Source organism: Parus major, chromosome 10 (assembly GCF_001522545.3).
Source record: "Parus major isolate Abel chromosome 10, Parus_major1.1, whole genome shotgun sequence".
NCBI classification, from domain to species: domain Eukaryota; kingdom Metazoa; phylum Chordata; class Aves; order Passeriformes; family Paridae; genus Parus; species Parus major.
The window spans coordinates 13,830,892-13,843,731 of NC_031779.1; the positions used below are offsets into that span (position 1 = coordinate 13,830,892).

At 42.5% G+C, this 12,840-nt stretch overlaps 1 protein-coding gene across 2 annotated transcripts in view; it reads left to right on the plus strand.

The window, feature by feature from the left end:
- The window catches only part of SV2B (synaptic vesicle glycoprotein 2B), a 64,660-nt gene that overhangs the window by 36,678 nt on the left and 15,142 nt on the right, over positions 1-12,840 (plus strand). For both annotated transcript variants that reach the window (XM_015639469.3, XM_015639468.3), the window contains exons 3-6: positions 8,035-8,215; positions 8,798-8,949; positions 10,794-10,927; positions 11,663-11,752. In XM_015639469.3, coding sequence (XP_015494955.1) covers positions 8,035-8,215; positions 8,798-8,949; positions 10,794-10,927; positions 11,663-11,752 — 557 coding nt within the window. The remainder of the gene's footprint in view (positions 1-8,034; positions 8,216-8,797; positions 8,950-10,793; positions 10,928-11,662; positions 11,753-12,840) is intronic.

A 12,840-nucleotide genomic window follows, 5' to 3' on the forward strand; every position in this document is an offset into this window, starting at 1 on the left:
TCTTGCTGCCTTTCCTGCCCACTTTCAAACACAGCTTGTGAGAACCTGATCTTGCAGAACAATTTCTCCTGTCCTTAGCTTGCTTGTTTGGGGGATCTGCTGTCAAAGCTTGTATTCAAACTATTTCATGATTTCATTATGTGAGGAAAGGAAAGAAAAGAATTTTTCTAAAAAACAGTAAAAGCTGGTCCATCTTAGTTTGGAGCAGGGAGGAGAGGGGGTGGTTATGGCAGCATGCAGTTGTTGACTGGTGGTGTGCACAGGACAGGTCTCTGATTCAGCCCATCTTATTTGTTAAACACCCCTTCTTGTCTGCTGGACATTTCTCTGCTGCTGGATCTGAGGTTTGTGAGATGACTCTTTGTGAAAATGAATTAAGCACGGCCTGGAAAGCCTTACATTGCCCAGCAGTGCTCTGATGTGAGAAATGAGTCCCCAAGGCATCAAGGAGAGTGTGACAAGCCTGGGGTGGGTAGGGGGCTGCTGGAGGGCACAGGAAGGGAGCAATGCAGATCTCTGGGTCTGGAGAGGGGAAGGGGACCTTTCTGCCAAATAAAGGGTGGCAGCAGCAGGGAAAAGAAGGTGTTGGAGGTTTGACAGGTAGCAGGGCAGTGCAGGGACATGAGGTGTGGGTGCAGCCCTGTCTCCAGCACAGCCTTCTGTCCCAAATACTGCCCCTGCAAGAAGTTTCATCTGTTTTCTGGGCAGCTGGGGCATAAGAACAGCAGATATCAGCTTCTCAAGGGGAAGGCTGAGGAAGTGCCATTGATGGAGACAAGAACAAAATCAGCAAAATCTTTCTTAGCATAGCTTCAGCTCCCATCCACCTGCAGGTAGGAAAAAAGGTGTCTCCCACAAAACTCAGTGTCCAAGACAAGCTCATGTCCCTCTGTGAATCCATTGCCTTAGTGGGCTGTGAGAGTGGACATTGATCAGGGTTCAGTTACACTTAGGGAATGATTTGGTGGCAGTCAAAGAGCCTTCACCTCCATTTCTAATGTGCAGTGACAGTCCTGCACGAGTGTGTCTGCACAGGATGAGCAGGGGGGTGATTAGAGCAGAACAGCTTTCCCTCAAGTTATCACATGGGTTTAGGGAAGCAGGGATATTATCCACACATGAGCTACTGCCCCTTGCCTTATCCCCATCTACTGATAAACATCTGCAGATAAGCTCGTGTTTATTCCCAAGGAACCCATATCTCCACACGTTTTTGCTAAGGAAACATAACCAGGTTTTCCCAGGAGCAGTTAAGGTCACTTCCAGGCAGCTGCTAACATTTAAACATACAAGGTCTCAGCCACAACAAGAGAAACCAGGAGGGAAAAACTGGGAAATAAGTCAGGTGAGTAATCAAACTCCAGCAGAAATAGGAAGGGACAAATAAGAGATAAAGCAGATGCCTCCTAAAGACTAATTTAGTGAAGTTCAGCTTCTGTTAAAAGGATATTTTGCATTAAACACTCTGCATATTGCATATTTTTTTCTCCCTTGGAAAGCAGTCATGGGAAAATATCAAGCAAACTATGGCCAAATTATGCAAAAATTGCAAATAAACAGATGCCCACAGTGTTTCATGAAATGTGTGAAATGGATATGACACATCTTAGAAAACGTTTACATTTCATTCTGAAAATAAACATCTCACCATCAGATGCAAAGTAACAACTATTTTAGCCCTAAATATCCCGAGTGGGACAAAACACGTATTTGGGGGTTTTCAGTTATGAGAAATGGTAATTTAAAGATGATTTCAGGAGTATTACAAAAAAAAAAAAAAAAACAACAACAAAAAAAAACCAACAGTATACATATTTTAGCAGTTTGATTTAATCAACTTATAATACAAGTTGTTAAGATGCTTGGTAACATGTAACAACATTATTTTTCCATATTCATTTGATAGATCAGCTTTGCTCAGCTTTCATCAGCAGTAGTCAAAATAATAATTCTGTTCTTAAATTTAATGAAACAGAATATTACTTCTCAGTATGATACAGCCTATTGGAAACATTTTCTTTTAATATGCTAAGGATAATCAAAAGAATAATAAAATTTGTATATTTGCATTTGCTCAAAGGCACACATTATTTGGAGAAATATCTTATAAATATATATCTTTACACACTATAAATCGCTTCTTAGAAGACTAAATATTGTGTTTGCAAGCACAGAGCAGTAAGAACACAACAAATATAGAAGATAATGACATAGTTATGTTTTAAACTTTTTCACATCCTGCATACAAAACCTTGAGACACAGTTAAAGCATCAACACTCCCAGATCCCAGAGCTGCAGTTGTGTTATTGTCATTTCACAGTTCACTAAACTGAGACAAGGAAATTTTTAAGGGCTTTGCCCATAACTGTAAAATAGCTACACCAAGGCTGAGAATAAAATTGCTTTTTCAGGTTCCCTTCTCCTTTTTATGATTTAATAATAATATTTTTAAGGAGAATATCATATTACAGACTCTTAACCTCACAATGCCGGATAAAAAGAAACTAGAAAAAAAATCCTATAAGAAATTATTCTTTTATGTAGCAAATCAAGCTTGGCTGTGTGAGTCAGGTTAAATAGGATGTGTACAACATGCCTGCTTTTACTTGTGTGAAAAGGATGTTTTATTATCAGCTGAGATAAAATCTGGTCACAGCTTCTCATTGACCTGAATTCACCTGATATGACAGTAAATCCTAATCCCCTCTGCAAAGCTCAATGGCTTTTCTCCACTTCTTTTTTTTTTCCTCTGGCTGAGCAGGAAGCCCAGCCATGGCTCCCTTGCTCTGCCACGGGTTTTTGCTGCCTCTTTTTCTCCTCCATGGCCACTGACCTCCAACACAGCAGCCACTACACCCTGGTGAGACCTGCCCATGTCAGGCATGGATTCCTGGCTGCAAATTTGCTCTCAGTTAGAAATGCTCAGCCCAAGATGCAGCCCAAGCAGCATCATCACCTTGAGCAGTAGGGAAAAATAAAAGATGTTTTTGTGATTTGAGAACACCCCACATTTTGTGTAGGTCTGATATGGGGATGAATGTCTGAGTCCCCATCTGTAAACACTGTGGGAATTTCATCTGATGGATTCCAGCCTGGGGAGATTTTTGTTGGACAGAAAAGAATTTGTTTGGCCTCCTCCATTTAAATTGTTGCTTTAACAGAGGGGTGGGACAAGCCTTTCCTTTGACTTCCATTTAAAGGCCAGGTTGATTCTTGGGGAAAGCATTAATAAGGAATACATTTCTTATTAATTCCTTCTACAAGGAAGAGCAGATTGAAAATTGCAAGAATAATGGAATAAAAAGGCCACCAGACTTCACCTGATCCTCTGTCAAGACTGTCCCCTGTTCTGGGACATCACTGGTACAAGAGAGTCAGCACTAGCACTACTTTCAATTCCTCTCTTTCAGTTACTTACAATTGGATCCTTTGCTTTGCCACATCCATCTCTCAAATTGTCCAGACCTGACTCACAAAGTTTTGTGTCCACAAGGTGCATCCCTAACAGATTCTACACCAGTAACAATATTCAGTTTTGGTTTTAGTACAATTTGAACTACAAGATACATAATGTCCTAATCATTTTCTGTTGTCCAAATATTTTCCCTCTTCAAGAACCTCTTATTTTCACCCTAATGCTGTACTGGTAGTGGCCTGGGATTGGAAGGCAGGCAGGAGCTTTCCCATTCCTGTGGTTACTGGGCCCATGCAGCCTCCTCACCTCCCTGACAGCCCCAAGGACTCTGGGACTAATTCTTCTCAGTGAGCTATTTGGCTTTTATTCTGCTCAAATTTTCTATTTATTTCACAAGTCTTTGTCCTGTCTTAAGAGGGATTATTTTTAGATGTGCCTCTTTTTAAGAACTTTAATCCCATTAACTAACAATGACAAAAATTCATGCTTGTGATGCTGACTTAGGTAAACTTTGAAGTTTTTGATTCTTTTCTAAAATCCTTAGAAGTCTACTTTTAACTATATAGAAGTAGTAAAAATACAGTTTAGCACACTGAGAGTCATATACTGTATCTGCAGTATATTCCTTTGCTTATTCCTAGAACTTCAGCTTTCAACTTCAAATTCCTAATACTGAGCACACAACTTCAGTAAAGGCTAATAAATTTCTTAGTGTGAAAATGCTAAATATGTAACCCCTTTTCTAGTGGGAATAATCCCAGACAGTGGTCACATATTTTCCTTATAACTTCAGCAATGGATGAGTCATAACCCAAAATTTATTCATAGAATTTCAGCTCTTTGGTTTTCCACCACTTTTATGGGGGACTGTTGCAGACTTTCCCACAGGCATTCATTATACTCCAGGACTTGTGGAATAGCCTGCAAATAATGGCTTATTCAGAGCTGCCCTTAACATTTCATCTGAGCACCTTATGTGTCAATTGGGAAGCTGATCCCTCCTAACACAGTCTAAGCCTGTGTGGTTTGAAGCCAAGTTTAAAAGTCAAGATTCTGGTGCAGACCATTTTAACACTGCACTGCAGAATATTTGATGGACAGAACTAGCCCAGCAAAAGAAATACCATTTTGTGATCACTTTTCTTAGTCCAACTCTCCTTGAAATTTTAGTTTCCTTGACATGAACTGGATCTTTTTCAGAGGTAGCAACCATCCCTGTACTCTCTGGAAGATTGTCTCCCTGCAAGGAGGCTGTTTGAGTAACTATTCCACTCCTCCCTGGGTCCCTGCCTGCTTGTTGTCAATCCAGGACACAGCAATCTGCAAAGCAGACGTTGTTCTGCACCCTGGGTCCCGAGATCCATCAGCTGACAGTGTTCTATAGCAGCTACCCCAAAATTTTAATTACATTGGACAGAACATGCAGTCTTCACCAAAAAAAGACCTCTCCATGATAATGAAGTGCTCTGTTGATTTTGTTTCAGCCCTGAAGCACATATTTCCATAACCAGGATCCTTCCCTCAAAACCTGGCGAAGTACACAGTCTCTGGTTGTCCCTGATATCTTCTTTACTACAGATTTTTATTGTTTTAAATTTCTGGGGGACCATGCATCAATTGATTTATCACATATAATAACCAATTAAAGCAACATCCTCTAGATGAGTTTGTGACATTAACAGCTCTGCTGTGATGTATCTGCTCACTGTTTGATGGGTGCTGTGTTGCAGAGATCCAATCCTCCCTTCCATCACAAGTTTGTGATAGAAGTCAGAATCTTAGTCAGAATCTGCAGGGGTTTGCTTACAAAAGCAGCTTCACTTCTTGATGTCGAGTATCAAGCAATGCCACATCCCACACTGATCCTACTCTTCTCCTGGCCAGAGGACAGGCTGCCCCTCACCAGTCACTGCAATAAAACACCAGAAGACAGCGACAATCTCCTCCACCTCCTCCTGACCTGGGATGTTTTCTGTTACTAAGAGGATTTGGATGAACATCTGCCATCCAGGGATTTTCTCCGGAAAAGAAGAAAAAAAAAAAAAATAGGAGAAAGAGGGGGAAAAATTAAATTTGGCAGATCATTTTTTCTTCCTCATCAGGGACTGGCAGTGCTGGCAGGGCTCGCTGCCAGATGGGTGGCTGTGATGCACCAGTGAGTAGATACAGGGCTCATCATCACTTCCTTCCATTAAACGTGGCTCAGGAGCCAGGGTAAAAGCATTAAGCCTCCAGCACTGCATTAAGATCCTTCCTTCAGGAAGTTTTTGGACTGAAACTGTTTTTGCTTTGGCTCACCCTCGTAATTTGCAATTCAATGGACAAGCTGGAGGTCAAGGTTAATAGGAATAGAGATCCCAGACTCTGAGATGTGCCTTTATCTTCTCTTCAGGTCAGTACCTGAAACCTTTACACACCTTCAGATCTCCTCACCAGGACAGTTTGGATCAGAAGGGCAGGGCAGGGAGTGCAAGGATTGGTTGCACAGAGCCACATGCTCATGGTGGAGACACAACTGGCCAAATCCTGCTCCACAGTTCTGGTACAAAGGCTTTTAATAGACAAGAACAGATTTTTTTGCCTTTGACACACAAGTCTTGCCCATCAGACATCTTGTGGATTGAAAAGAATCACTCACAGAGAGGTGACCCTACTGTGGAATGGGGAGATTTAAGAAATCCAAACTTTTCCGCATCTGATCAGTGTGACACAAGTGTCCTTCAAATGCTGCAATGGAACTCTGCTGTACAGTTTTTAATTTAGTAATGCATTTTAAATCAAGTGCAAGCATTTGCAATAAGAAGGAAGACAGGATCAGCTGCCAGATAACTCTGCATTAGCCCTTAGCTGGCTTTGCTGGATGGCACAGAGCTGCCCTCAGCCACCAGACTGTTTTGTTTAAACATTAATGAATTACAAAATCATTCATTCCCAGCTTGTTTTCCAAGTGTGTTTGGCAGAACAGGACCTGGGGAAGATGTTGGCTCTCAAGAGAAGCCAATCTTGGTTCAAGATGAGGAATGAACCTCCAAAGAGTCCATCATGCTTGAAGAAATGTTTCTTTTAGCTGTATTTCTTCAATCAGTGAATAGGAATGTTTTCTATTAAGGCAGTGTATTTACTTGCTCAGCATCTGATGCCTTCACTCAGGGCCAGGGATGCAGGGAGCACTGCTGCCTTCCTTCAACCCCTGTTCAGTTGGGTCTTGAACCTGACAGGTCCCCAGTCTCCAGACACCCTCAAGCATCATCCTTTTCTTTCTCCCTGCACTGCAAGTTCTGCTTTCTGGCAAGCAGATGTTCTCCATCCTGAAATAGCTCAGCTCATCTGGATCACATCCAGCTGTGTTCAGGTCCCAGCAGGATCTCCTCAGCAGGACTGTGGAGCAGGACAGCCCATAGCTGTGCAGTCCTGTAGGATTGCACACAGGCTACAGTCCTGTCAATGGAGTTTGATATGATGCAGGAGGTATTCTTGGGAGCAGCCTCTTGGACCTCTGTGCTTCCCAGGAAAAGCTGTGGTTGCAAACAATTTCCTCTGAACTACATAAAGTAGATAAAATAAATGAAAAAGAATATTCCTGAACTTTTGAGCATTATTAACGAGTGCTATTTACACTGGTACCTGCATAAAGCAAAAGACAATAAATTCTGCAGCCCTTCTGCAGCAGTGGCAGTAGAAGAGCAAAGAGCTGCTGTGTTCTCCAGGAGAGTAGCAAGCACAGTCTGAGCAGGGGACAGGGAGACTGCCCAGGGTGGAAACCCATTCTCTCCGATTCAGCCTGGCACTAAATGAGTCATTGAGACTGCCTTTTGAGGACCCCATAGTAGATCCAGTGAAGTCAGGTTAAAAAGAAGAATCCATCTTTCTTAACAGTGTTAGAGAGATAACTCTATAGAGGAAACTGTCCAGACAAGCCTTAGATTCTCCCTTCTCCTCAAATTTTCAGATCAAGACTGCACTCTTGAGTAAGCTGTCCTTTAGTTAGACGCCAGATCTTGGCTCAGAAATGAAGGAAGTAGCTGAGCTACACGAGGTGAGTCTGGGTAACAGACTGATCCTTTCAGATACAGCTGGGAAAAGCAGAGAGTGAAAGAGATGAAACACTGCAAAGAGATTTAGCCATGCTTCATCAGTCTCTCTGCTCTCACAGCTTTCTGAGCAGAAACAGCAGCCTGACAGAGCCTCTCCCTACACATCCTCTATCCCAATGCACTCAGGGGGGTCAGAGGAGTTAAGACACCAGACTTCTGTTGTATTGTTGGTGGCACATAGCTGGGACACGTGCATCCTAAGCTGCTTATGCCTGGCCATTGCTTACGTGCAGGGGATATGTGAGCAGCGAGGTTGGGGAGGAAAGATGTGGCTATGGTCTAATGAGGGTGTGTCCATACTGCCTGAAGTGATGCAAGCTCTCAGGCACGAGATGGGGAAATTTCTGTCCTGCCAATGGGCAGAGTTTCTGGCATCTGAGATTTGGGGTGGCTAGGTTTATCTCTGCTTTATTGCACAGTATGACAGGGAAACATCAGCTGCCACATGGGCACCTTAAAATCTGCTTCTACACTGAGTACTATTTCCACCCTGTTAACAAGCTGACTGTCTCTCTCACTTCCAGGCTTGATAGTCTACTTAGGAATGATGGTGGGGGCTGTCTTGCTGGGTGGCCTCGCTGATAAACTGGGAAGAAAGCAATGCCTCATCATATCACTTGCAATCAATGCTGCCTTTGCATTCCTCTCCTCCTTCGTCCAGGGATACGGATTCTTCCTCTTCTGCCGCCTTATCTCGGGCCTCGGGTGGGTACCTGGAGAATCTGCCCCAGCACAGCTGGGCAGGGTGGGTGTGTGGGCAGGAACAGGGAAGGCTGCTCAGGAGAGGCATCCCTGCTACCCAGCTGGGATGGCATTGCCATTTAGGAGCTCACTCTTGACCCTTAGAGCTGTAATGGTGGGAAACGTTGGTCACTGATGTTCTTCTGGTACTGCCCAAATTGTGCAGAAATGTGGGCAAAACTGAAAAATGCCCACCTCCAAGGCCTCCAATGAGACCCTCAGCAGTTCCCATTGGCTGCCTGTATTTTGCCTCCTTAAAATGAGTGATAATGAAATAACAAAAGATGTTTAATTGAAGAGCAGGGTGTTACTCTGGGTTTGTACAAACTGTACAGGAAATTCAGCTTTTAGAGCATGAGAAGGATCTTGTTCATCTTTGATGTCTAAGACCAGTCCAGCCAAAGAGAGATTTGCATTTTTCCTCCAAGCCTCACTTCTGAGCAGCCCATCTGTGAGTGTGACCTTCCCTCATTAAACATGCAATCCTAACCACAAAGATATTGAACAAGACTCTCATTTTTTCCATGTGCTATTTTTTCTCCTCAGTATTGGGGGCACCCTCCCCATCGTGTTTGCCTATTTCTCTGAATTCCTGTCTCGTGAGAAGAGGGGGGAACACCTGAGCTGGCTTTGCATGTTCTGGATGATTGGTGGCATTTATGCCTCAGCAATGGCTTGGAGCATCATCCCACATTACGGTAATTTGTGCTTTTGACTTTCTACACCACCACATTCCTACACCACTGCACCACCCCAAACCCTTGCACAGGCAATGACAGTTCTTACACATCCCAGCATAAATATCACTGAAAATAACAGATACCTGAAGTGCTCACAGAAGGTCTCATAAATTGACTGCACGATTGACTGATGGATACTAAGGCTGCAGATAGGACTGGATGGAGCTGCTTTCCATCTAAAGCCTCAAATACATCTCTTGAATTACACTGCTGGAGCCTGAGCCTTAATCTAAATGTCAGCTCATTCAGGGAAAAATTGACTGAGATTATATTCCAAAAATTGATCCTGTTATCAAAAAGAAGCAACTTTAATTAGGGAATTACTGGATGCTGTGAATGATAGCAGTGAGGACAGCACATGTGCCTTCCCTTAGCCAAGTGGCCACACTGCAGGGCTGTGTACCTGGTGACATATCTGCCCAGATGTGATGGGCTGAAGTCACTTCCGACTTCACCTAAATGGATGCAGGAGTGGAATGGGTTCCCTGCCCTCAGCTGGAAGTGGGAATGGAAAAGTAGATGGCTGTAAACTGAAATTTACTTGTGCTCTGAGAAGCAGAGTCTGCATGTCACTTGAAATTCCTTGTAACTTGTATATATAACCTAGGAAAACACCAGAAGGAAATATCTACTGGAGAAGATTAATTCCCCCAGTACTCAGTGACACCAGCTGTTTGCAAAATCCTGTTTGAGGAAAGTAGGACAGTTCACAAAACCCACACTGGAAACCACTAACGTTTACCTGTCTATCATTTCATTTTTAGCACATTGAAAGCACATTCAGTATAAAGAAATATTCCTGCTTTTGATTGACATGACAGAGACTGTTGGAAGAAATAGGCAAACTTATTGCAGTGGTGTCAGGTAGAAATAATTGTATTACCTGCAACAACATTTGCTTTTAAAAGCCCTTAGATATTTACATTACAATTATTTTTCAGATGATTTTTTGATGCTGTGTTTTTGTAGCTTTCTTTTGGATTTCCAGTGCTCCACCTACTATTTTGGAACTTTGTGAAATCATTAGAACACCATGACTGGCTCAGATGAGACATCTGCAAAACCCATTGCTTGATGATTTCCTTGTTATGTGAATAAAATTTTTATAGCAAAATAAAATATTTAAATACTCCTTATGAGATTTGATCCTAGGGAAGGTGAATGGAGCAATGTAAGAGAATGAGGCTGTACTTTCCAGTTCTTAGCAGGGGAATACCTAACTTGGTCAAACACCAGGAAAAAAGCAGAAGGGGTACTTCAAATTCAAGACTAGGATTTTGATGTTTTTAAGCTTGAACCCCAGCTCAGGTTTTGTAGGTTTGGAAAAAAAAATAAACTTGCTTTTCTTGCTCACTTCCATGAAATGTGAAATACATATGTGATGTAGGAGACGGAAAGAAGCTGTCTCTAATGTGCCTCTCAGATCACAGATTTAACCTTTGTAAAATTTAGTAGTATCACTGAGAAACAATCAGTTATGGCCCTTATTCCTGTACCATTTTCCTGCCTTGCTACAGCTAACACAGAGCTGTCCCTATCACTAGGTGATTTCTAAACTCAAAGATAAAAGAAGGTTCTTAAAAGGCAGAGCCTGAGCATGTTCCAATTTCTGTAATGAACATGAACTTGCTGCTGTCTGCTGAGCACACTATTGAGCCTCCAAGAACCACCAGTACTAAGAATAACAAACTTTCAACCTGTCCTCATGGCATACAGAGCTGCAAAGTTCAGAGCTGCATTAGCAGAGAAAAACTCAGAATTCCTGGTCAGTATTTTTACTTGTTGGCTCTTGCTGTTTCCAGGCTGGGGGTTCAGCATGGGAACCAAGTACCACTTCCACAGCTGGAGAGTTTTTGTACTCGTGTGTGCTCTGCCCTGTATTGCCTCCCTGGTGGCGCTGAAATTCATGCCTGAAAGCCCAAGGTTTTTGCTGGAGGTAAGGTGATTCATCTCAAACGTTGCAGTCTGATATCAGCAGAGGATGGCAGGTCCCTAAAGTGTCACTGTCTGTCTTTCTTTGTCCCATCAAACACACGGAGCACAAGCTCAGAGGCAAAGCCATGTCTACACCAGCTCCACAGACTGCTTAAAGCCCAAAGAGTGCAGACTGTGGGGTCAGTCAGTGATAATTTGTGTGTCACTGCCAGATGGGGTACAGGAGGAAGGTAGTGAGAGATGGGAATTTTGTATGTCCAATAAAGGCACTTTGAAAACATCTCACAGAGTTTGGGCATGGAACTACTGAATCCTGGTGGTAGAGCAAAGAGCAAAGTGCATTTCACTGAGTAGAATACTTAAACATCAGAAATCTTAAGCAATTATTCTGTATCTCCACTTCACAGATGGAAAATGTAGCAATACATAGTTCAAGACTGCAAGTCTTCAGCAGAGTGGGGATGGGAGTCCAGTTCTCCTCATCCATCTCCTTTCATCTCTTTTTAAAGCTCTATCCCTGACCCCTTTTCTACCTCAGGCAGTTTTAGGACAATTCCTTTCTCCAGCACAGAGATGCTGCACTCTGTGGATAACAACCTTGCTTTCAGCTCTTCAGATTTCATGCTGTGTGCTTCTCTACTATGCTGAACCTCTAGAATTGTTTTCTCTCTGTGCTTTGATAAATTACAGAGCTGGGACCTTGAACACTTGCTTTCTTTCTCTTTGGTGTTTTCAGATTGGTAAACATGATGAGGCTTGGATGATACTCAAGCAAGTTCATGACACCAACATGAGGGCCAAGGGCGAGCCAGAGAGGGTGTTTACGGTGAGTTGAGCAAAGCCATCAGCTAAGAAAAGCTGGACATAACCCCCTTAGTGCAGCACAGCATGACTTTACTCCTCCTTGGAACTCTCTCAGCGTAATCTCTCCCCAAGCAACCAGAAAAAGGACTGTGAGAAGTATTTTGTGCATTTAAACTTAGATGTCAGTTTGGTTTTTTTCCAAGAATTAGTCAAGTCTATCAATTGCAGTGAATACTCTTTATTACTGGTCTTACTCTACATCCTTTAGACCAGTGATTTCTCAATTATGCACATACTTAAATGGCTTACTCTAAGAGACTAAAACAAAATAAGATATTAGCTATGTGGGGTACCTGAGTCAGTCCTTTCTCCATTCTGGCTTCTAATCAAAGTCTGATTAAACTTTACATGCTTTCTAATGAGCTTTCCAAACTCCACCTGCCTCATATCCAGTCTTTAATCTCTCCAAGGGAAAGTGGGATGAGTAGCTATTACTCATTGGTCTGCTGTTTGTTGTGAAAAAGGTCACACCAGCGGAGTTGTTAATAGTAAAATCAGAGGAAAGGTTTATGCTGGGGTTAGCTGCAAATTACTATAATTCAGTTGTAAAATCCTGGTGAGCCAGCCAGGGAAGAACTCTTGATTTATACTTTTAAAGATGAGAGCGCACATTCTTTTAAAGGATGGGGAAAAAAGGAGATACCCTTGTGTGTGAAGCATGTATTTTTGATCAAGAAGGAGAAAAACGCTCCATGTTGAGAAGGGTTATCAGGAAACTGTGCCCCTCGGGAGTGATCCTTCAAGGAAATTAAGATTTCATATCTGAGCATGACAATTGTGTGCAGGTTCATGTAGGATCTTAATGAGCATGTGTTATTTTTAGGCTACCAGCCATTTGAGTAATGCAAGCCCTGATAGCAAAGATGAGAGAGATGTTTTCTTTAAATCCATCACTGGCTTTGCTGTAACGCTGAGCTGGGAAATGAAGCTCAAATAGAAATATATATAAATATATCTATATATCTCACAAAGTAGGGCACTATGAGAGTCTGAGCTGAGTAGGAGAATGAAGGAGCAGCTGTACAGCCTCTGTTAGTGCTCATTACTCCA